Source organism: Stegodyphus dumicola, chromosome 3 (genome assembly GCF_044657685.1).
Source record: "Stegodyphus dumicola isolate Sdum_Otavi_A_Nest chromosome 3, ASM4465768v1".
NCBI classification, from domain to species: domain Eukaryota; kingdom Metazoa; phylum Arthropoda; class Arachnida; order Araneae; family Eresidae; genus Stegodyphus; species Stegodyphus dumicola.
In genome coordinates, this window is record NC_140770.1 from 14,504,934 (window position 1) to 14,528,716 (window position 23,783).

The 23,783-nt window shown below is 33.6% G+C and overlaps 1 protein-coding gene across 3 annotated transcripts in view; it reads left to right on the top strand.

The window, feature by feature from the left end:
* The window catches only part of LOC118188850 (GTP-binding protein Di-Ras2-like), a 548,874-nt gene that overhangs the window by 503,307 nt on the left and 21,784 nt on the right, over positions 1-23,783 (top strand). For all 3 annotated transcript variants that reach the window (XM_085812591.1, XM_085812590.1, XM_085812592.1), the window contains one exon: positions 12,523-12,708. In XM_085812591.1, the coding sequence (XP_085668717.1) occupies positions 12,523-12,708 (186 nt within the window). The remainder of the gene's footprint in view (positions 1-12,522; positions 12,709-23,783) is intronic.

Genomic DNA, 23,783 nt, shown 5'->3' on the forward strand with positions numbered 1-23,783 from the left:
GGTTACCCCTTAAATTAATAAAAGAATAGGCATGGTCAGAAAGCAATGATATTAAATAATACATTTAATAATTTAACTGAATGTCTTTGTTAGAGAAATTAAGAAGATAATGTAAGAGAATGTAAGAGAAAAAATTGAGGCAGTAGAGGAGAAAACTATGTTACATTTTTACATTAGATCAATTGAATTAGCCATCCATCATTTACCGTCGCTTGAGATTTAAGTAAAGATTTCATTTTCCAATTCAACTAATCTGAAATAAGAGGTGAATGCCAGCTTTTTTTAAAGAATTTTTAATGATTGCTTTTGGACTAAAATTGCTTTGCAAGATTTTAATGAAGTAGAGTATTTCTTCTTGAAGGAGGTCTGCGTTTTTTGAAACTGTTCTTTAACCAGTTAACTGTGGCGGCCTCGTTTAGGAGTCCGCACCGTTTTGTGTCGCCAGAATCGAGCCATGACGAGTATATTCGTCAATCACAGAGTAAGTGGCGCTGATAAGACATTCCATGAAAAAGATGGATTTATTTTATAAAATTGAAAATTTTATTACTAATATTTACTTATTTGGTTAACACAAGCATATATTGCACACATATTAAACTAAAAACGCAATGAATTAAATTAAATCTTATACATATAAAAGTAAGAATTTAAATTCCTGGTGTGGAATGATATTCAGCGAAACAGGGTGCTATACACAATGGGATTTTGCAAATCGAACTTCAGTAACACGATTCCTTCCTGATCTTACGTTTGTAGCAATGCGAACACCTTCGCGTAGGGTTGATTTTTTTCGATGTTTCTGGTATATAATCCGGAACATGATTCCCGCCTAATTGGCTTATATTAGGTCTAAATGGCCAAATTTGTGTCGATTTATTTCTTTCAATTGGATACGTCGCAAAAATGGCTGCAATAAATATGAGCAAAAAGTGCATACGTGATAATATTCCATTATTTTTACTTCCTTGTACGAAGTAAAAAGGAAGTATTGTAATCGCGAAAAGTTTCAGGCAGCATATTTCAACGAAAATATCCATTTTGACCGCTATCGAATGCAATTTAACGATGTTTTTGCGTGATATCTGTACGTAAGGACAGAATAAAATACTCTTTTCCTTCAAAAAAATTCCAAAACTGCTTTAAAATGAATTCTGAAGAGAATTTTTCGTGGTGTCTGTACGAACGTATGTAGGTACGTGCGGTACGTATCTCGCATAACTCAAAAACGAGTAGCCTCAGAACGTTGAAATTTTGTATATAGGACTGCTATAACATATAGATGTGCACCTCGTATTTTGGTTGCAACCGGCCGCATCAAACGTATATATATATATCCACTCTGTTACCCGGCTCAGTGATCTCGGTTTCTTTACTCTTATATGTTTGTAAATTGTACATTTTTTGCTTTAAAAATGATTGAATTATGTTGTTTTTATCTTCCGGTTAAGGATTTTATGCCTTTAGTAAATCTGTGTGCAATATTTTTAGAATTATCAACAATTTTAAAGTTGTTTAATTGCCGCTAAGCCTGTTTTTAGGAGACTAGTGGATTTGTTGTCAATTAAGAGAAACTTAGCTTCGCAACAACAAAGATAACGCATGATTGCCAATTAAATTATTGTCAATAAATTTATTATTGCCAATTAAATCATGCTTAATTCTTTCTGGAATTTTTTCGAGGAAATAAGTGTTTGAGATTTACTTCGTAATTTTTAATAGAGATATTTTGAGTTTTTATGTATATTTGCCTTCTCGCGAAGTGAGAACTGAATTAATTAAATGAGAAATACTCAATCGTCTGTGAAAAACTGTTTCTTTTTTGTTTTGTTTGCTTAATTTCTTTTATACATCATTCTAGCTTTATTATAGTATTTGAATAGAACATGTGGCAACGATTAGATAATTCTATTCTTTAAATGATATAAATTTTGTGCATTATGAGTTATAGTATGAACGAAATATATACGTTAACTGTTATATAATTATTGTGTTATATAATAGTTCACTTAGTTTCCGTTATATAATTATCATATAAGTTAACTGTTATATAATTATTAATACTGTTAAAAGTGAATCTAGCTCCAGAGTGTCGCTATGGTAAAAACAAATACTAGAGTGAATATTAAAGAATGCACTTATTCTATTGTGGTTTATGCGTTGTCGGCGAAGTATATTTAATTGAATTCAATAAGTTTAAATGAAATGCAAGAAAAAATGCGTATAATTTAATATTCCAATACAAGGACGTCATGTGGTGTACACATCAGATTTTTTTTATATAATATTAATGCATTCAGACACGTAATGTCTAAGAAATGGAGAAATATCTTTTTGTAATACTTTTTGAGTCATTTTCTTGCTGTGGAGTACGCTACGATAATTCCATCGCTCATATCCACTCCACCCATTTTTTTATTATAATCAGTCACTAGCTCCGATTTCTTTGTTTTCTCTGTTTCTATTACGTTGTCATTATGGACAGTACTTACTAAATAAACCTCCCTCTTATCTTTCCATTTCATTATACGCATGACGAGTATACTCGTCAATACACAAAATCGCGCAGCTTCTCTATGACGAGTATACTCGTCAATACACAAAATCGTGCCGCTTCTCTATGGCGAGTGTACTCCTCAATCACAGTTAACTTGTTAATGTAGTACGAGAATGTTTTGTGAAACACCTGATAGATGAAAGAACTTTCTCTTATCCAAATGCATCCATTGTGTTTTAACACACTTTTTGTGCTTCACCTGCTGAAACTGACAAGATATGAAAAGCATATTATGATGATATTTACATATTATCGCAGCCACCTTGGCGCAGTTTGGAGAATTATGCGAAAGAAAAAGAAATTTCTTTTTATTGTAAAAAATTGAGCGCAACATAAATATTTTACGTTTCAAATGTATATTTATTAAAAAAAGCAGTCAGTAAACCTAGGTCCTTTTATAAAAAAAGGTGCTAATTTTTGTTGCGTAGGAAACTTCGTAGCGATCATTTTTGGAAAGGATCCAAATATTCTTGAGAAAAATATTTGTTGTAAAGTCCGCGCAAGTGATCTAGGAAAACACATGCTCACTTATTTCTTGAATTATTAAGACTTAAATCTTAATTGTAGTAATTAAATCTAAATTATAATAATAACCTTATAATAATAATACAATTATTAATACTTATATCTCAATTAAATGATTTCACAAGTGTCGATCCGGCGTTACTTGTTGCTGCATAATCTAATGTGATTCTTCGAAATGGAAACCAAAATGTAATAAAAGAGTAAATTTTAGAACAATAGTATGTAATAATAATAATAATATAATAAGGAAGCATTAATAAGAAATCGAAATCAAATCAAAGTAAGGCTACATGCTTTCTTAGAGGAATTTATAAACAACCTGGCACATACTGACAATAAAGGCGATAGGTTAGGTTATTTCAATAGGAAAAAGGGCACAACGGCTATCCGGCTAGAAAAGAGAGGCTTTCGTGGAAGATTTTAAAAGGAATTGGATCGTATTAATTTTATAGCATATAAACTTATAAGGTAATTCTCCCGCTTTCCAAGCGTCCTTCGTTCTCCAGAGGTCCGTGGTTCGATTCCCGGCGAAGGCGGTTGCGTATTTTTCATCTCTCTGGCTTCCAAAAAAATCCTAATGTCTCTACAGTGGCGCCCGAACTAAAAGGGTTGTGGATGATGATTCTCCACACCCAGGATTTGGCGACTAGGTCCCCTAAAATCCTAGTCGCCCTTTAAAAAGAGGAGTATATAAGGTATTTCTCCCGCTTTCGAAGCGTGCCTTTGTGGTGTAGTGGCTCTGCACGCTGGGCCGGTATTCCAGAGGTCCGTGGTTCGATTTCATCTCTCTGGCTTACAAAAAAATCCTCATGTCTCTACAAACTCACAGCAATACGCATTCATGTATAAATACGTACCGTGCAGCCAGCCCGCTTGCTTGGATTCGAAGTGGGACGAAGTACATGTATTCAACGCTTTTAGCCACTCGAGATGAGGCTGGTTATATAAAAGAAAAAGGAGAAATATAATCATGTTGTTTTTTATACCTCCTGGCAGTGAAAACAGAACGCTTTTTTTTGTTTATTTGATTACGGTTAAACACGCGAGGGTTACCTCTCTAAAGAGCGAAGAGATGCCTTCATGGAGAACATTTTAAGGGAAACTAGATGTTATCCACGGTACACATGAAGTAACGCCCATGCAGTTAGCACGTTCGTCTTGAATCGAACCCAGGTCAAATCACCAGAGTTCAGAAACTTAATGCCAAGCCGTGGTGCGTTTAAATCATAGAAAATCTAATGGAATGCAATAACATGATTCTTTACTTAATCATTTTAAATAATTAAGTTTACTTACTGTTTACCAAAAGAACAAAACAAAAACAGTAAATTGCTGTTGTAGGATTTTTATAATTTCTTTTCTTTACTGACGATAGCCTAAATACTACCACTCATGCGTTTTAGGAAACCATTAAATATTTTTTACGCTAATCTACGACTTTCAGAGCGCGGATGGTAGTAACATGAGTCGTAATGAGAGAGAGCGGTCAAACATTCAAATCGATATCAGCGGTGAACGTGTAACCAAATTAGTGGTGTCCTTGAGAAGAAACTTCCTATGACTTGTAAGTGAGCAGAGCAAATGACTCTTTCTGTGATCAGATCAATTTATCTGCATGCTGGTTTGGCGAGTTTTATCAATTTGTGCAGATGAAGCTTGGCGATTTTCCATAAACTACAATAAAAGCGCTTTGCATATAATCCTCTCTTACGATGATAGATATATCGAGGGATGACTAAGCTGTGGGCAAAAAGAGATTAAATTTAGATAAGTTTTGTGGTGAAAGACGGTAATTTTCCTTTAATCTATTTAGTCACGCTTGTCTATATTCCGCATAGTCAAGCGAACTGTAATAATTACAGTCTATCCTTTTGCATGTACTCTGCAGTTACAATCAATATTACATTATTAAAGATATTTACTTGTATTGTTATGTTAGTAACGATAATCTAATAGTGGTGGTCAAGAAGCGTAATTTGGAAAGGATACTATGCGTTTTGCTTGTTTAATTATTGATCACAGATGTATGTACACCTAAATTATTGATAACAAATTTGTAAAATGAGGTACAGAATATTACATACCGTATTTGCCGGCGTATAAGACGCACTTTTTACTTCCTTGTACGAAGTAGAAAGGAAGTATTGTAATCGCGAAAAGTTTCAGACAGCATAGTTCAACGAAAATATCCATTTTAATTGCTATCGAAAGCATTTTAACGATGTTTTTGCGTGACATCTGTACCTAAGGACATAATAAAAGACTCTTTTCTTGCAAAAAAATTATAAAACTGCTTTAAAATGAATTCTGAAGAGAATTCTTCGTAGCGTCTGTACGAACGTGTTTACGTATCTCGCATAACTCAAAAACGAGTAGCCTCAGAACGTTGAAATTTTGTATATAGGACTGCTATAACATGTAGATGTGCACCTCGTACATTTTCGTTGCAATCGGCCGCACCAAACGTATATAAATATATTTATATATATATCCACTCTGTTACCCGACTCAGTAATCTCAGTTTCTTTACTATTACATATTTGTAAATTGTACATTTTTTTCTTTAAAAATGATTGAATTATGTTGTTCTCATCTTCCGGTTAAGGTTTTAATGCCTTTAGTAAATCTGTATGCAATATTTTTCGAATTACCAACAATTTTAAAGTTGTTAAGTGCCGCTAAGCCTAATAATTTTTTTGATGTTGGCCATTGCGTGTTTACATTTAAAACAGCAGAATATTGGATTTGTTACCAATCTAGAGAAACTTAGTTTCGCAACGATAAAGATAACGCCTTCATTTATTATTGCGAATTAAATCATGCTTAATCCTTTCTGGAATTTTTTCGAGGAAATGTGTGTTTAAGATTTACTTCGTAATTTTTAATACAAATATTTTGAGTTTTTATGTATTTTTGTCTTGTCGCGAAGTGAGAACTGAAGTAAATTGAATGAGAAATACTCAGTCGTCTGTGAAAAACTCTTTGTTTTTTGTTTTGTTTAGTTAATTTCTTTTATACATCGTTCTAGCTTCATTATAGTATTTGAATAGAACATGTGGCAACGATTAGATAATTTTTTAAATGATATACATTTTGTGCATTCTGAGTTATAATATGAACGAAATATAATACTGTTAACTGAACCTAGCGCCAGAGTGTCGCTATGGTAAACAAACAGAGTGAATTTTAAAGAATGCATTTGTTCTATTGTAGTTTATGCGCTGTCGGTGAAGTAGATTTAATTCAATCCAATAAGTTTAAATGAAATGAAAGAAAAAATGCGTATAATTTAATATTCCGTACAAGGAAGTCATGTGGTGTACACATCAGATTTTTTTTCTTTGAAAGTCTGAAAAACGGAGTGCGTCTTATACGTGGATACTCAGTTTATTCGAAGCTATGCGATTTTTTTTCCTTTTTTACTTGCGGAGTGTGGGACATTACAATTAAAGTTCAGTAAATGCGCATGCGCTGCAATCGACGATCGTACCTGGGTTCGTTTAACTTTACATTTTTTTTTTTTTTTTCCCTTTCTTTTTTCGAATGTCTTTTAAGTGTGTGAAATTTCTACTGTTCAGTTTTCTTAAATTTGTTGGAAATTTATGGCTCAGAAACAAGTCGGTATTGCTGTAACATTGCGTACAAACTACGTATGATTGCGTATGCTAAAGAACATGAAAACATGACAGCAAAGAGGCATTTCGTGCCGTCCCCAACTGAGAACATGACAAGAATTTGTCGAAATCAGGAAGAGGCAGTAACGCACTTGATGGTACAAAGGACAATTTGTTGTATGACGACTCAGATGCTGATTTAGAAGAGGTTTCAAGTGACTCTTCATTCAGCTCTGGAGATAAGCTTTTGGCGAAGAAGATTAAAAGGTGTTCTTTCTTAGACAGACTGAGTATTTGCAGAAAACATTATTTTGTATTTGTATTACTGTAAAATCATTATAATGATGAGTAATAAAGTTTCATCTTTCAAAAATGTGTATAAAAAAGGGGCTGCGTCTTAAAGGCCGGTGCCTTTTATACGCCGGCAAATTCGGTATATACACACACACACACACACACATATATATATATATATATATATATATACACTAAAGAAATATTGATTGTATTATATCCTAATATAAATTTAGTACAAGTATCAAAAAAGAGGGAACCCATGTGTAAGAAGTTTAATTCCGAAAATTGTGTTTTAAAGTAACTTTGTAGAGTCATTAGGTTAATTGGAAGCAGAATAGAGGAAAAATATGCAACCGACTTCGCCGGGAATCGAACCACGGACCTCTGAAATACCGGCCCAGCGTGTTACCGTTACACCACGAAGGCACGCTAGGGAAGTGGGAGAAATACCTTATATACACCTCTTTTTAAAGGGCGACTAGAGTTTTAGGGGACCTAGTCGCCAAATCCTAGGTGCGGAGAATCATCATCCACAACCCTTTTAGTTCGGGCGCCACTTGTAAAGTCATTAGGTTTATTGGAAGCAGAAAAGAGGAAATATATGCAACCGCCTTCGCCGGGAATCGAACCACGGACCTCTGGAATACCGGCCCAGCGTGCTACCGTTACACCACAAAGACACGCTAGGGAAGTGGGAGAAATACCTTATAACTTGAATGTTAATTATGAAAAAAAAAATGTTTTACGAGGACTTGAGTTTAAATCATGAGTAACAAAATTTCGAACTTTGAATATATATATATTTGTAATAATAAAATTCCATAGTCAAGAATACACTTAAAACTCTAACTGTATGTTCTTTTCCTTTTTAATGGCGACGGTCTCTTATTTGAAAGTACGTGGAATTAAATCCACAGCCCCGTAGTCAAGTTGTTTTTCCTGCCTTTTCTACACGAGCAGTTATAGACTGTTGTGGAGATATTTAACGCGAACTGGAATGGCTGACTAGGCTGACGTCATTTCTTGGAAGCTCCGCCTTTCCAGAGGCTATAAAAGGACTCGCAAAAGAATATCGGGGCTTTTTCTTTAATGTCACGATGCAGTAAACTTCATACAAAAAGTTATTAGTAATTCTTTTTTATTTACTCCGGATATCTGATTTTGTAACTGCTATTTTCTCCCGAAATATAATAAATGGATCCTGTTTTTTAAACTTATCGTCTGATAATTTAACCTACTACAAAAGCTGGTACATCACACACACACACACACACACACACATATATATATATATATATATTTCAAAATAAAAATCTGAAGGGGTTCAGATTTTAACGATCACCCAAAAGGGCGCTTTCAAAGTATAATATATTTTACCAGTAGAGATTATTGACAGAGATGGCTAACATTTTATAGTATACTAGCGGGCAAGCCTACCAAATGAGCGAACTGCACCCAAAAGGAAATTTTAAATTCCATGCTTTTACCCTTCAAAAGCAAATGTACGCATGAAAAGCAAAAGTTTTCACCCATGAAAAAATGTATGAAAACATTTCCGTTTGAAAGAAATTATTTCATTCTTTCCAAGCAAAAACAAAGTCGTAAAGAATTTTTTTATTGCCAAACCAGGAAACATAGAATTTTGACACTTCAGGTTAATACGTATGACGTCATGATTCAAATTTAATGTAATACAATAACCTTTTCCTCAGTATTACAAGGTATTTTTCCCGCCATCGTCGTGTGGTGGTCTGCACGCTGTGTGCGTATTGCAGAGGTCCGTGGTTCAATTCCCGACAAGGGCGTTGCTCATTTTCCACTTCTTCCGGTTTCGAAAAATTCTAATGTCTCTACAGTGGCGCCCGAACTAAAAAAAAGGTGGTGGATGACGATTCTCCTCCACTAGGATTTGGCAATTGGGTCCCCTAATCCCCAGTCGCCCTTTAAAATTGAGACTCTGGAAGGTAGTTCTACAACCTTCTTAACGTGCCTTCGTGGTGTAGTGGTCTGCATGCTCGGCTCGTATTCGAAAAGGTCCGTGGTTCGATTCCCGGCGAGTACATTTCAAGTGTCCTGCTCCCAAAAATCCTAATGTCTCTACAGTGGCGCCCTAAGTAAAAGGGTAGTGGATGATGATTCTCCACACCCAGGTTTTGGCGAATTGGGTCCCCCAAAAAACCCCAGTCGCCGTTTAAAAGGGGGAGTATATAAGGTATTTCTCCCGCCTTCTTAGCATATCTTCGTAGTAAAAGTGGTCTACACGCTGGGCGCATATTGTAGAGGTACGTGGTTCGATTCCCAGTGAGGGCGTTTCTCATTTTTCACTTCTTCCTGTTTCAGAAATTCCTAATGTCTATACAATAGCAATAAAAGAGTTAACGTGGCAGCAATATGTCGTGTCTATTACATTAACTTGAAACAAAAAAGTTGCCAACAGCAGGTATTAATTTAAAATGCTGATATTAACAAAACATTTTCGACATGCAGTGACGTCACATGCTCTTTTTTTTTTTTTTTTTTTTTCCTACAAGAATATGCCCTTATATTCTAATAATACGTTTAATGTTTAGCAGTGCGGCATTTTATTTCATAATTTGTAAAACTTACAAATTTTTTATTAACGAACTCTACGATTTGATGGCGAGCGGTAGCAACTCTTTTTGAAATAAAGCAGATTTTTATTTCCAGCGTACGAGTTGCCACTCGGAGAAACGAGGGCAAAAATTAGCAATTTTTTTTTTTTTTTTTTTTTTTTTTTTTTTTTTTTTTTTTTTAATTTTTATTAGTATCTTCGCGAATTAAAGTCGTACGAAGATGAGATTGGTCGAAATGGCTTCCCACGAATTTTAGGGCTACCTCTCTCGAAATTAACTCCCTGCCATTCCGAAGGAAATAATGCCCCAAACAAACAGTATTTTAACAGTGTGTAATAGATAACTGAGGTTCTAGACTGTATATTTAAAAGGTGAAAAACATGTTACGTAATGGTATAAAAATATTTAATGTTTTTAATTAAGTATATCATGAATTAAATGCATTTTTTGTTAAATCAGTCAGATTAAACGATAAAAATTCTTAAGAACTGCATCTATTGGTCTTCTACACTTTATTTTGTTAATTAATAATAATAGTCTATTTTACATATTTAAGTTTTTACATCAAAACCTCGAAGGCTATCAGCCTAAGGTGTGAGATGCCTTCATGGAGGAATTCTTCAGGGAAACTTACTAATATACACGTTACAGATGGGGGAAACCACGAAATCGTCCGTGCAGCTATCCCGTTTGCGGGATTCGAACCTCGGATCGAACTACCAGTATTCAGCAACTTTATACCGCATGGAAGCTGGAGGGATTTGTTAATTATTAATAGACAGATTAAATATGAAGTAAAATGGTATTTTACCTTTTTTTCTGAAAGACAGCAGACGCTAATGAAAATTGAAACAACGCAAAGTCGCGTTTGTTTTGGTTTTATTTAATTATGGCAAAGCACACTAGGGCTATCTGCCTAAGGGTAGGAATGCCTTCGTGGAGGACTTTCTAACGGAAACTGGCTCAAATACCCGTTACACATGAGGAAAACCACGAAAACGCCCATGCAGCCAGCCCTTTCGCGGGATTCGAAAATCGCGTTTGGAGACTAACAGTTCGTTTGGGTTAATATTTTCAATAAAATCTGAGGAAAGATCTATAAACGTAAAATGTAACTAACTCTCTTATATAGTCTTCAAAATTTCCATTCAGTAAAATAGTCATCAGGCCTTAATTAATTAAATAAAATATTCTAATTAAGACACAATAACACGCCGAATAAATACTAATTCAGAAGTCAAACAACAAAAATCAGCGTTATATTTTTAGAATTTTCGCAGAACTAGTTTCGATGGTTTTACCGAACCACCATCCTCAGCTGCGAAATATTTAAAAATATAACGCTGATTTTTGTTGTTTGACTTCTGAATTAGTAAAATGTTCTATACTTCTATTAGGAAAATTCAAGATAATATTTAGTAGCAAAAAATTCTTGAACTGAGACACAGTTTTTCAGTGCATTATGTCAAATGACTGCAGTGAAGGTTTTTAAAAACAGACTGCTGTAGATTAAAAAAAAAATTATAACGGATTTTATCTTTAGTAAAATCATAGATATTATTAACAACATTGTATCTGGGATCTTTAAAAGTATTTATTAAGCTTACCTCTGTAATTTTGAAGCTGCAAGCATGCACGTTGTTATTAACTAAGAATAATGAACATTTTAATGATTTAAACTTTTGTTTTATGGAAGTCATATAAAAGATTGAGTTTTATTGGAAATCCTCTAACATCGATGCTCCAAACAATTTTCATAACATTTGGTTCATTATGCTCCAGTTAAATTTTTAAAAAATTCTATCCTTTGAGAAAAATTATCGCGATTATAAATAATTATTATTTTTGTGGTTTTTAGAGAAGGTTGATCTCTAAATCTCTTCCTTTCGTTAAGGTCTTCCTTTCATAGTCAGAGAAATAAAACGTTTTTTTGTGAGTATATCAAATCACAGACTTGACAAAATTATAACTTCTCCCTTTTTTATTTGACTATAAAAAGAGAAAATTAACACAGTATATTAAATTTGAGCGTGCATTATCCAGAAATAGAAACAGATTCTTTTCCCCGCTCTCTTTATACTTTTAACAATTTATCATGAGTTAACATATTCCCAAGGAACGAGAAATCCATCGATATATAAGAATCAAAATGTCTATTTATAACGCAAATGAAGGTTTAGTATTTCTCTTTTACGTGTCGAGTTTCAAATTTAATTTAAAATTTCGCTTCTACGAGGTATCATATGAATTAGGAGAATCGGAGATACTTGTTTTCTCTTTCTCGTTAAGAGAGTTTCTTTGAAAAGTATGATTCTATCTTTGCTTCTTAAATAAAATTTAGATTTAACTCTTAGAAATGAAAAAAAATCTACTGTAAAATATTAATTTTAGTTTTCCTCTTCTTCCTACTGTCAGTTAATGTAAATAAAAAGGTAATTTAATTTAAACATTGAGAAGATATACAGTTTCGTGAGTTTTTATATTTAGATACATTGGAGTCCTGTACTCGATGTGGGAGAATTAAAAAACAAGAACTGATTTGAAACTCAGTATCTGGCAATACTGAGCATTGCAAAACAAGTACATCTCTATATAAATTATATTAGAACCATTTCTGTTACTTCTTATGGTAATTTGCTTCCGAGGGTAAGAAACAAAACTGCATTTTTTACGTATCAATATTTGCAGAAATAAGAGTTCAACTCACTCAGTGGATCGGGAGTCAATTTAGTTATTATTACAGATCACTGAATGAAATATGATCAAATTTACATTCTTGCAGCAAAAGATGTTTTAGATTTTCGCACTGTTTATCAAACTATAAATTAACTAAAACATAACGGCAATACTACTGTGTATACCAAGCATTATCCATTGCTTAATAAACACAACGTCATGTATATATATTTTTTTAATATAATCTAATATATTTTAGGTCATCACTTGCAACAGGAACATCTACACGTTACAAATCACAGACACAACGGGGAGTCATCAATTCCCCGCCATGCAAAGGTTAAACATCAGCAAGGGCCATGCCTTCATCCTGGTATACGCTATCACCAGCAAGCAAAGCTTGGAGGAGTTAACTCCTATTTATTCCCTCATAAGAGAAGTTAAGGTAAGAAAATATTTATATCAGTACATCATTCGGAAACTTTCCTTTTACTGAATGCAACTTAACTGCGATGCTTTCTTAAACTTGAATTTTAGTCCTCTACGTCAAAATCTCTACGAATTTAGTCAGTCTTTTGAAAGTTTATCAGGACTTTTGTTTCTCTTAACTTGCTTTGGAAACATGAACTGTCCTGACTCGGAACAGGGAGCTTACTCAAGCTATGTTCAATAAATTGTGAAGTAGACAATACACACAGGAAGGGTATACGAAACCCTTTATTTTTCTATCTTTACAGATCTTTCCGGAACTTCGGAATACAGAGACCAACCACTTGTGGTCTGAACGTAAGAATATAAAACTACTAACTAAAACTGTAACTAAAAAACTAACTTTGAATTAGGTATACAAGTGCCTAGCATTAAGATTGGCCGTTATTTAACAAAGACCGTATGTAGTACGCCGAGCTGCTAAAACTACGATACGTTTGAAATTATCAAGAGGACTAAACCTCTGGCCTTGAAGGCAAACAGTAACCGAGTGAAAACTCGTAAAACGACAATGGCAAGCGGCCTGCTTCCAATAACTACTTCCTCTCTCTTGCTTGGCAAAAAGCCACAACTTAAGTACTTGGCGTTAGCAAGATAATTTGCATAAATAAGTTAAAGCGTTTAATTCTGGCCGGAAGTAGAAAATAAGAAGTGATAGTAAAGATTTAAAATAAAATAAACGTTAGTAAAACTTAGGATCCTTACAAGGTAAAAAAGTTCAAACGTGTAATTCCTTCTGGTGAACACAAATGGGTTCAACTGAACAATGATGCATCACGGACCATAAGATCATAGTGAGATGCATTTGTACAGCAAATGCATCTCACTGTGAAAGCAAATGAAAACTGAAACAAATTTGGAATTTCATTTATCCGCAGCTGGTTAATTATCCTACTTGAAGCAAAGGTAGCAAATCTGTAACAAAATACACTAATGTTTGTGAAAAATGCAACACCATGTAGGAATTATCGGAAATGAATGAAATTTATTCCACACATTGCTGACAGTAATATAAATAAATAACCTAATTTACAAGACCCCCCCCCCCGCAAAACAAAAGGAACGTCGGAAATCAGTACTTAGTTTTTCCGCCACGCTCAGCGATGAGAGTCTATACAAGGCCTGTCACTGAATCATACGGATTCTGAATGCACTCTTGGGTATGGCAATCCATACGGTTTCGACCATACGGGCAATCCATACTGTCATACGGTTTTGGCGTCAAAGTCGCTAGTCTTAGTGAGCGCCCTACGACTAGCGGGTCGCCCATCGATGAAATCCCAGAGGTTATTTTAAGCTGGAGATGGGAAAATCATGCAATGCCATCTCCGGGACTCGAACCTGTATCTCTCAAATACACGCCAAGTGTGCTACCATACACCACGAAAGCATGCCGAATGGATAGAGGAAAATCCCCTTTTTAAAGAGCGACTGGGGATTAGGGGATCCATTTGCCAAATCCTGGTGTTGAAGAACCATCATCCACCACCTCTTAGTTCGGGGTGAAAAATAAGGAGTGTTTTCGTAGGACCTAGAACCTGGACCTCTCGAATATGCACCAAGTGTGCTAAGCGTTACTTCACGAAGGCATGCAGAAAGCAGAGAGAAAATAAGTATTTTACAGGAAATTTCTCTTAAGGAAGTGCGATAAAGCGGGAAGATTGACTCCCGTCAAACACAACTGAACTATTTCAAATAACTTTAACGTGATTCCTATCCAAATCAGACAGCATATGCGTACGGTTTTGAGTAATAGTAACAGGAACATTTGCTATTTTCCTGCTACATAACTTCTATCAAATATCGATATCTCAGACTTTAGGGTCGAATCCGTAAATGCTTTAAGTTCCAGGATTAGATGGTGATTAATTAATGTTGGAAGCCAGACAGGTGATTAGGAGAAATAATGACTCCCCAGAATATGAGCGATTAATATTTGCGATGGATAACGAAATGAATAACTTAAACAGAGCGGAATAATTCGAGTCACCTCAGATTTATGCTGAGTGTATTTATTTAACATGCTTTGAATGCATTAACTTAAAATAATCGGTGTTGCACTTAAGCTGCTATTACAGTGTAAAGCACTTTCGAATTTATATTCTATTCATGGCTAAAATTATGTACGGCTTTTTGAAATTTTCAACAGCTTTGCAAATTTATGTAATACGTTTAATTCATTGAAAACTGTTAAAGAATGAGCACTAAAAATTGATCTAGCATGGATGATTTTCCAAGCCTAAATTTTGGTTTTTGAATATGACTTAGCTGTGTCATGTAGCAGTAAAAAACTAATTTACTAATGTTCTACAAAACGTTATTCAGTATGGAAAACTTCACCAGCGTCATATTTTCTGGCTAAATTTTCCCGGATTTTAAGGGGGTTCGTATACCTTAAATCCCTTATGATCTTCGAAAATGGACCGTTGCAAGATTTGGGATATTTTATTTATTTTAAAAATTACTTCTAACTTTTTACAGCTGAGTACATAATATAGTTGCTTTAGAAACTAGTAACCAGAAGGTTTGTGTTGCCACAAATATTTTTGTAATTTAATCCGCTTTGTGACAAAAGTTTTAGTCATGTTTCCACCTTGCGCGAACGATATTTTAAAAATGGCTAATGGTACATACTTGAAATTGGATGGAAGTCTTTATATGAACACTATTTTCTAATTGAATCAAAAATCTGATGAATATTTTAAAATTAAAAAATTTTATGCACGAAAACATTACAGATTTTTTTAGATAAAATACATTTTGTAAATTCAAATCCAAATAAAATAAACATTAAACATGAAATTCTTAGAATTTTGGGTTCGCAGTCGTTTCCAAATGTTATAAAAGCTATATATTAAATATGAAATTAAATTACGCAACAGAATGTTTTATACTGTGCGCGGAAAGTGGAAACATTTTGTCACAAAGCGGATTAAATTATAAAAATGTTTGTGGCAACACAAACTTTCTGATGACTATTTCAGAAAGCAGCCATATTATGTAGTCAGCTGAAAAATGTTGGAAGCAATTTCTTTTAAAATAAATAAGGTATCACAATTTTGGCAGCAGTCACATATTCGAAGATCTTGTGGGTTTTAAGGTGTATGAGTGAGTCCCCTTAAATTTCCAAAACAGTGCTTTATCGCCAAATGTGATTAGATTTGTATATATTCAGTTTTTTTTTTTTCCTCATGGCTTTGGAATCCAATTTTGTAATTTATCATCTCCTCCTTACTGCATGCCTTTGTGTGCAACTGAACCATGTCCAGCTAGCAACGGAAGTTCTAGTGTTCAAATCCGAACGAAGATATTGCACCCTTTTGTATGCTCTTTGCTTAGACAAATCTAATGACTCTACTGCAACGGCGCCCGAACTAAAGAGCATTGCACGACACTTGGTCATCACCAGATTTGTCTATGGATCTACGCTTCCCCAAAAGCTACTAAAGTGGGGGCGACTGTAAGGTAATTTTCCCTTCCTTACAGCGTGCCTTCGTATTGTAATTGAAAGCACTTCCGGCTAACAATCGGGAGGTCCAGAGTTTGAATCTCGTTGAAGATAGAGCTGATTTTTCTCGCGTTTCCTGTCTTTGAAACTTTATGAATGATTCTACACGTGGTGAATAAACACACATGTTGTGAGTTCAGCATCTCCAGGATTTAGTGATGATTTCTATTGCCACAGGGGCGGACAATGTAAGGTATTTTCTTTCTCCTTACCGTATGTTTACGTGGTATAAATAGAAGTATGCCCAGCTTGCGTCGATCCCGGCGACGGCATTGCACATAATTCGCCTTTCTTGCTTCGACAAACTTAATGATACTAAATTTTTTAAAAATACAAAATGACATTGATGATGTCCAAAAGCATTTGCATTGATGACCAAAAGCATTTGCATTTTTTTGTGTAGTGTTCTATTTCCAATAACTTCAATGCTTTTTCGAAAACTGTTCCTCAGTTTATTAACAAAACTGGAATCTGCGAATACTTGAATTGTAAAATGTGTTTTTAAGGAGAAGGATTGCAATTTATTCTACAAGCTGGGGAGAAAATTTTAAAATTAAATGCTAAATTTCTATAATTGAAATACAGGTTTGGTTTGGTTTGCGTTGTAGACACATGATGAGTTTTGGAAGCAGGAGGCTTAAAAAATGAGCAATGCTCCTGCCGGGAATCGAACCACGGACCTTTCGAATACGCCCCGAGCGTGCAGACCATTATACCACGAAGGCACGCTAAGAGGGCGGGAGAAATACTCCTCCTTTTAAAGAGTGACTGGGTATTAGGGGACCCAATCGCCAAATCCCGGTGGTGGAGAATCATCGTCCACCACCTTTTTACTTCCTTGTACGAAGTAAAAAGGAAGTATTGTAATCGCGAAAAGTTTCAGGCAGCATATTTCAATGAAATTATCCATTTTGACTGCTATTGAATGCAATTAAACGATGTTTTTGCGTGATATCTGTACGTAAGGACAGAATAAAAGACTCGTTTCCTCCAAAAAAATTATAAAACTGCTTTAAAATGAATTCTGAAGAGAATTTTTCGTGCCGTCTGTACGAACGTACGTATCTCACATAACTCGAAAACGAGTAGCCTCAGAACGTTGAAATTTTGTATATAGGACAGCCATAACATGTAGATGTGCACTTCGTATTTTGGTTGCAATCGGCCGCACCAAACGTATATAAATACTATATTTATATATATATCCACTCTGTTACTCAACAAAGTGATCTCAGTTTCTTTACTCTTATCTGTTTGTAAATTGTACATTTTTTGCTTTAAAAATGATTGAATTATGTTGTTCTTATCTTCCGGTTAAAGTTTTTATGCCTTTCGTAATTCTGGAAGCAATATTTGTACAATTATCAACAATTTAAAAGCTGTTTAAGTGCGGTTAAGTTTTAAATAACATGGCGGACATATTTGTTTACATTTGAAACAGCAGAATTGTAGATTTGTTGCCAATCTATAGAGAGTAATCTTCGCAACAACAAAGATAACGCCTTCGTTTATTAGTGCGAATTAAATCATGCTTAATCCTTTCTGGAATTTTTTCGAGGAAATAAGTGTTTAAGATTTACTTCTTAATTTTTAATACAAATATTTTGAGTTTTTATGTATTTTTGCCCTGTCGCGAAGTGAGAACTGAATTAATTGAATGAGAAATACTCAATCGTCTGTGAAAACTGTTTCTTTTTTGTTTTGTTTGCTTAATTTCTTTCATACGTCGTTCTAGCTTTATTATAGTATTTGAATAGAACATGTGGCAACGATAAGATAATTCTTCAAATGATATAAATTTTGTGCATTCAGAGTGTCGTTATAGTAAACAAATATAGTGAATTTTAAAGAGTGCATTTATTCTATGGTGGTTTATGCGCTGTCGACGAAGTAGATTTTATTCAATCCAATCAATTTAAATGAAATTCAAGAAAAAAATGCGTATAATTTAATATTCCGTACAAGTAAGTCATGTGGTGTACATATCAGATTTTTTTTAGTTCGGGTGCCACTGTAGAGACATTAGGATTCTCGGAAGCAGAAGACTCCTAAAGAGTGTAACATTTAAGATGCCCGTGAATAGAAATCCTTGAATGAAGTTTCCTATTCAATGGCAGCCTAATTGTCGTTGGTTAAACCTTTGGTAGTCACAATATACGCTGATTTTGCAGTAGCAAAGTGTTCAGCTGTATTGATTCTTATGCAATTCAAATGTTAGCTGCTGTATCATGTTCATCTTTTTAAATACTAGCAATATGAAAAACAAATAGCGCTATAAAAGAGGAATTTTAATATTCTTTCAAAGATTTTGTTAAATTTTAATCTTCCGGTTTAAATTTCTTTTGTAAAAGAGTGGAGTGAATTATTTTACTCTTATGATAAATGCAGTTACAATACAATACAAAAATATGTTCCCGAACTTAATAAAGCGGATTAATTTCGGATAAGTTTTTTTTTCCTGATAAAACTTTATTCAGGTTTCTTTTTATAAAAAATTTAAAAGTTCTTTTCCACTTATTCAGTTCAACAAAAACGTTATTCTTGAATGCATTTATTATGAAGTGAACATTAAACTGTCATTGCAAAATGATTTTTTTACATAAATTCATAAAAGAAATAGTATGAATCTTTAGTTTAAAAGAAAAAATTAGCATTTATTTTTTCAAAAAGACTGGAGGAAATGACATGTAATGAATTTTATTCTGCCATTTTGGGTGGCAAAGAAGGTAGCATCGTTCGTTCACAGAATAACAAAAACTTAAGAATTTTTTACAAAGTATTAAATTTTTTTATGCTTTTGTTACGAGATTTTTTCTTACGGCTATAGTTTACCTTTTAGCCCGAAAGGGTATCGACTGGGATTTTAGTCGCGAAATGGCATTTTGCGTCAAAATATTTAAATGCGTTGTATCTTCAAATATTAGCCCCCTGTATTATGTTTAAAGAAATTATACTGAAGAATATGAATGTATGTATGTTTCGCGCACTGTGAAAACACAAGGTTACCTAGAGTCATCAAATTTGGAATAACGTAATCTTCCAGCCAAACATGGGTACCTGGAATCCTGAATTTTGAATTTTAAATTTGTTTTATTATCTATTTCCTATTTTATAAACCTTTAACAAATTTTTGATTAACAAACGCGACGATTTCAAAGCGAACAGTGTCAACACTATGCAGATCAAAAGAGTTTTATCTTCCGCGAGACTGTCTATGGGAAATTCTACAGATATGCTGTTTTTAAATTGTTCTGTTTTCCTGTTTTTGTGATTTTCCTGTTGAATAGAATTTTATGTTGTGTAAGCAGTAAGAACGCTGATATTTAATACATAAATTAAACACACGAAACGTTAAATAATAAAAGAACACTATTGGATTGGTTTATTCAATTATGGCAAAGCACACGAGGGCTATCTGCCTGAAGGGAGGAATGCCTTCGTGGAGGACTTTCTAAGGAACACTGGCTCGTATACACGTTACACATGGGGAAAACCACGAAAACGTCCATGCAGCCAGCACGTTCGCGGGATTCGAACCTCGGACCGAACTACCAGGGTTCAGCGTCTTTACCGCTCGGCCGCTGGTGGGCTCAATAAAAGGACACTCAAGAAATCTTTTGTAAGCCATCTTAGCAAGAAACCTGAACATGGATATGATGAACTAAGATTTTAAAAAGAAGAAAAAAAAACGGCGAGGAAAATTATGCTTAATAATAAAACAACAAAGACAAAAAAATATGTTAGTAGAAATAAGTGAAACAGCAGATTTGTAGACAGCGACGTTAGCAGAAAAAAAAAACTATTAAATCCTTTCGGGTGACGTTAAAATCTGAAATCTTTCACTTTCTTTTTTGTTGTCTTGTTTGTTGTAAACAATCATTTTTATATCATTTGTTTACATTATGAAGCATAAATTTCCTTTTGACCAATGAGAAAGTGAGAAAAAAGTTTCTTAAAATTTGGAAATGATTGATTTCTAAGCCTATCAGAACAGGCTGAGTTTACTCAAACATTTTAGTTAAGCGAGATTTGAGGGCAAAGCGAAATTTTTGGTCAGCATTAGTTTGTTGTAAGTATTGAAAGCATTAATAAAACGGCGTGGGTTAGGTGTTCGAAAATAGACATTCTTTCTTCGAATTTGGAAATGATTGATTTCTAAGCTTATCAGAGCAGGCTAAGTTTACTCAAACATTTCATATCTGTCTACGTTAAAAAAAACCATTTCGGCGAAAAAATTCGATTTTTTTTTTAATTACCCAATTTGAAATGTCAGTTTTGTAGGATTCCGAAAATGGTTCACTTTTACGTTTGTGATAATTAGAAGAGAAAATATAGCCAATTAACTTCACTGGAAGTGAAAGCAGAAAAACCGTAAGTGCCATTTAAAAGGCTCAACTTAAAGGTAAACAATGTTGTTATCCGTGTTTTTTTTTCTTTTTACCTGTTTGTGTGTAAATTGTGCTAAAACATTTCATTTTAATTCTGGGTATATATATATATATATATATATATTGTTTGTTTGTTTCTGGCAATAATTATTTGCCTTAATGTTTTGAACTGGGTCTGGCAACATTGTGATTAGGTATAAAGACTATGTTGCTGGGTGCGTATATAGCAGTTTTAATTTTTAATTCAGGGTATCTTGGAATACTTCCTGTGTTTGAACATTTAGGCATAACAATTGAACAAGAAATGATTAAAAATTACTTTGTAATTGATAACGAAAGAATAAAAAACTCGAAACGTCATTCGTCGCTCATTTCGAAAATAGTTAGAAAAAAGTTAAAATCAAATAGGAAATCAAAATTACTTAAGTATAAAGATATGGAGGGTGTGATGTACAAATGTGGAGAATTTTAAGTGTGTAAATACAACAGAACAGTTTTTCTGTTAATGTGAAATCTTTAAATGCGTTTTCTGGAAAACTAATTTTTCTAGTTTTTTTACATACAAGAAATGTAATGACTCAAAGTGTTCTAAAGGTATCTCTATTAAATTTCACTAAAGTGTTTTCTATATTATTTGCTAGGTTTTAAGCTACAATCTAAGTTATATTTATTAATTTGATTGTTTTATAAGTATTTCTATATGAAACGATAAGAAATATTTTACAAGAAACTGTGTTTTTTCATGTAATTACACATATTTTAGTAAATTTTAGAAATATCATAAACATTTTAGTTCACAGATGAGTGTTGTAGTAGTATACAGTATAAATAAAATTGAAATATAATGCTGTGGGAAAAAATATACGACATTTAACGTAAGTGTTAAATTCTCCTAAAAATGTGCATAAAATTGCATATGTTTCAAAAATTTATGAAAATATTCCTAAAAATTTACCTATTTTCATGATTTGATATCACATTTTGACTAAATAAATATATATTTCATCAGAATTCTTTGTTTTTAAAAAAAAGTGCTCCGAACGTAGGCAGATACCTTAGCTACATTTTAGGGTTAAGCGAAATTTTTGGTCAGCATTATTTGGTTATAAGTACTGAAAGCATTAATAAGACGGCGTTGGTTATGTGTTCGAAAATAGACACAACACCCTCTCTCTGCTTAGTCAAACTTTTCAAATTCCTACAGTCTTCTCAAAATTTTGATGACTGTATAAAACTTGCGATTGTTTTTGAAATGCTTTGATTTTCGTCTGGTATATTTTCGTTGACTTTTTGCGACAGAATTCAAAGCGTTTGCATTTAAAACCGATAGAAAAATGACCTTAGTAAACTTTTTTTAAATCAGGTATTTTAGTATACTTGACGATGTGGTTTACGTGACTTATAAAAACAATAAATTAATAGAACAGAAAAAAGAAAAAATCTGAAAGCTTTCAGATTTTATTTTCTGCCAAATGGGCATCGTTCTTTTAAAATTTTGTGTGTTACCTTATTTATTAAAACCCTCCGAGCGTTACGAGTTTTGCCCTGAAGTTTCAAAACTCCTCAAAATGTCATGAATAAGTGGTATTTTCTTGATGTTAATTAAAAAATGAATCTCTTATTTTATACTTTGATTCCTTGGTACAACTCTGATATACGCCCTAATTTCACCAAATGTGGCCATATGTGTTCTGCGCTGGTTTTTGGCGCGATTGCGTGTTGTATGGCAACCCTGTTGACGTTGAAAAATCTTCCGCTGGAGTTCGTTGGTTTCCGTCATGCTTTGTGTCTGAGAAGCTAGGGGGAAAGGTTTAATGGTGAAAGTAGTTGAATTGAACTTCGGTATAAGGAGAAATATCGTCGTGGCGATCCTGTTGAGAGGCAATGGGTATTTGGAGGTGTGGAAAGAAGGTATGCGAGATTATTTTTAATGGCTGTGCGTAATAGAAGTAGGGATTTGTGATTATTTGTTATTTTATTTATTTGTGAACCATAGTATGAATTTTCTGGATGGTGTGTCTGGCTGTCATATAAATACGATAGTGATTACGTGGCGGTAGGAAATTGGTATTTCTGTTGTTCGAAAAAGCATTAATGGTGAGTGCATTTTATTTTATTCTTGTTCTTATTTTGTAGAATGTTATGTTCATTGTTTTTTTAGTATGAATTTCGGTCGTTATTGTTGGTTTTTTTTAATTCTTTGAAATTTATTTTAGTTATTTTGTTGATAAGTGCGTACCGTCTAAATTGTGCAATTCGTAGATGTTTTTTAAAGTTGAAACAGAACGCTGTGTACATGGTATTCTTTGAAATTTATTGCTGTTATGTTAATTTATTAAAGCGAGGTGTGCGTAGTTCGTAAATTCGTTCGTTGCCTAGATGGTGCCATTCGTAGATGTTTTTTTTTAAGTTAAAACATATCGCTGTGTATATGGACTCTTGTCAAATAATTTTGGTTAGAAACTTCACGGTTTTGCTATCTAAATTTTTTTGCTTTTGTTTCGGATTTTTAGCTTAAATTGTGTGTTCAAAACGTGGTTTTTGCCATTCGCGAAAACCGTGTTTTTGGAGACATTTTAGGCTTAAAGTTCGAAATGTAGACAAAAAGTTTAGATAGCAATATGGCAGCGTGGAGTTTCTCGCCAAAAATATTTGGCAAGAAATTTGGCGCCTTGAGGGCGTATATCAGAATAGTTCCGATTCCTTTTCTTCCAATATACATCCAAACCGAAATCAAATACATCAAATCTAGCAGAAATTTTCATTTGTAATGAATATAGAAGGCAGCCTTCTATACGGAATTTTCCGGCCGTAAATGTCTGGTTATTTGCAACTAAACCACAAAAATTTCAATTCAACAACAATATCACAAAATATTTATAAACAGCATATGTTTAGAATTTACGATACACAGTCTCGCACGATGGAGATAAAAATGATTTATTATTAATTATAAAAATTTGTTTTCATATTTTTTTTTTAATTTAACGAATTTTTGATTAAGAAATTCAAAAATTTCAAAGAGAACAGTAGCAACAGACTATGCGGAATTATATATTTTTATCTCCAGCGCGCGAGACTGTCTATCGGAATTTATAAAGCTACGCAGTTTTTAAATATACTAGCCCAAATGCT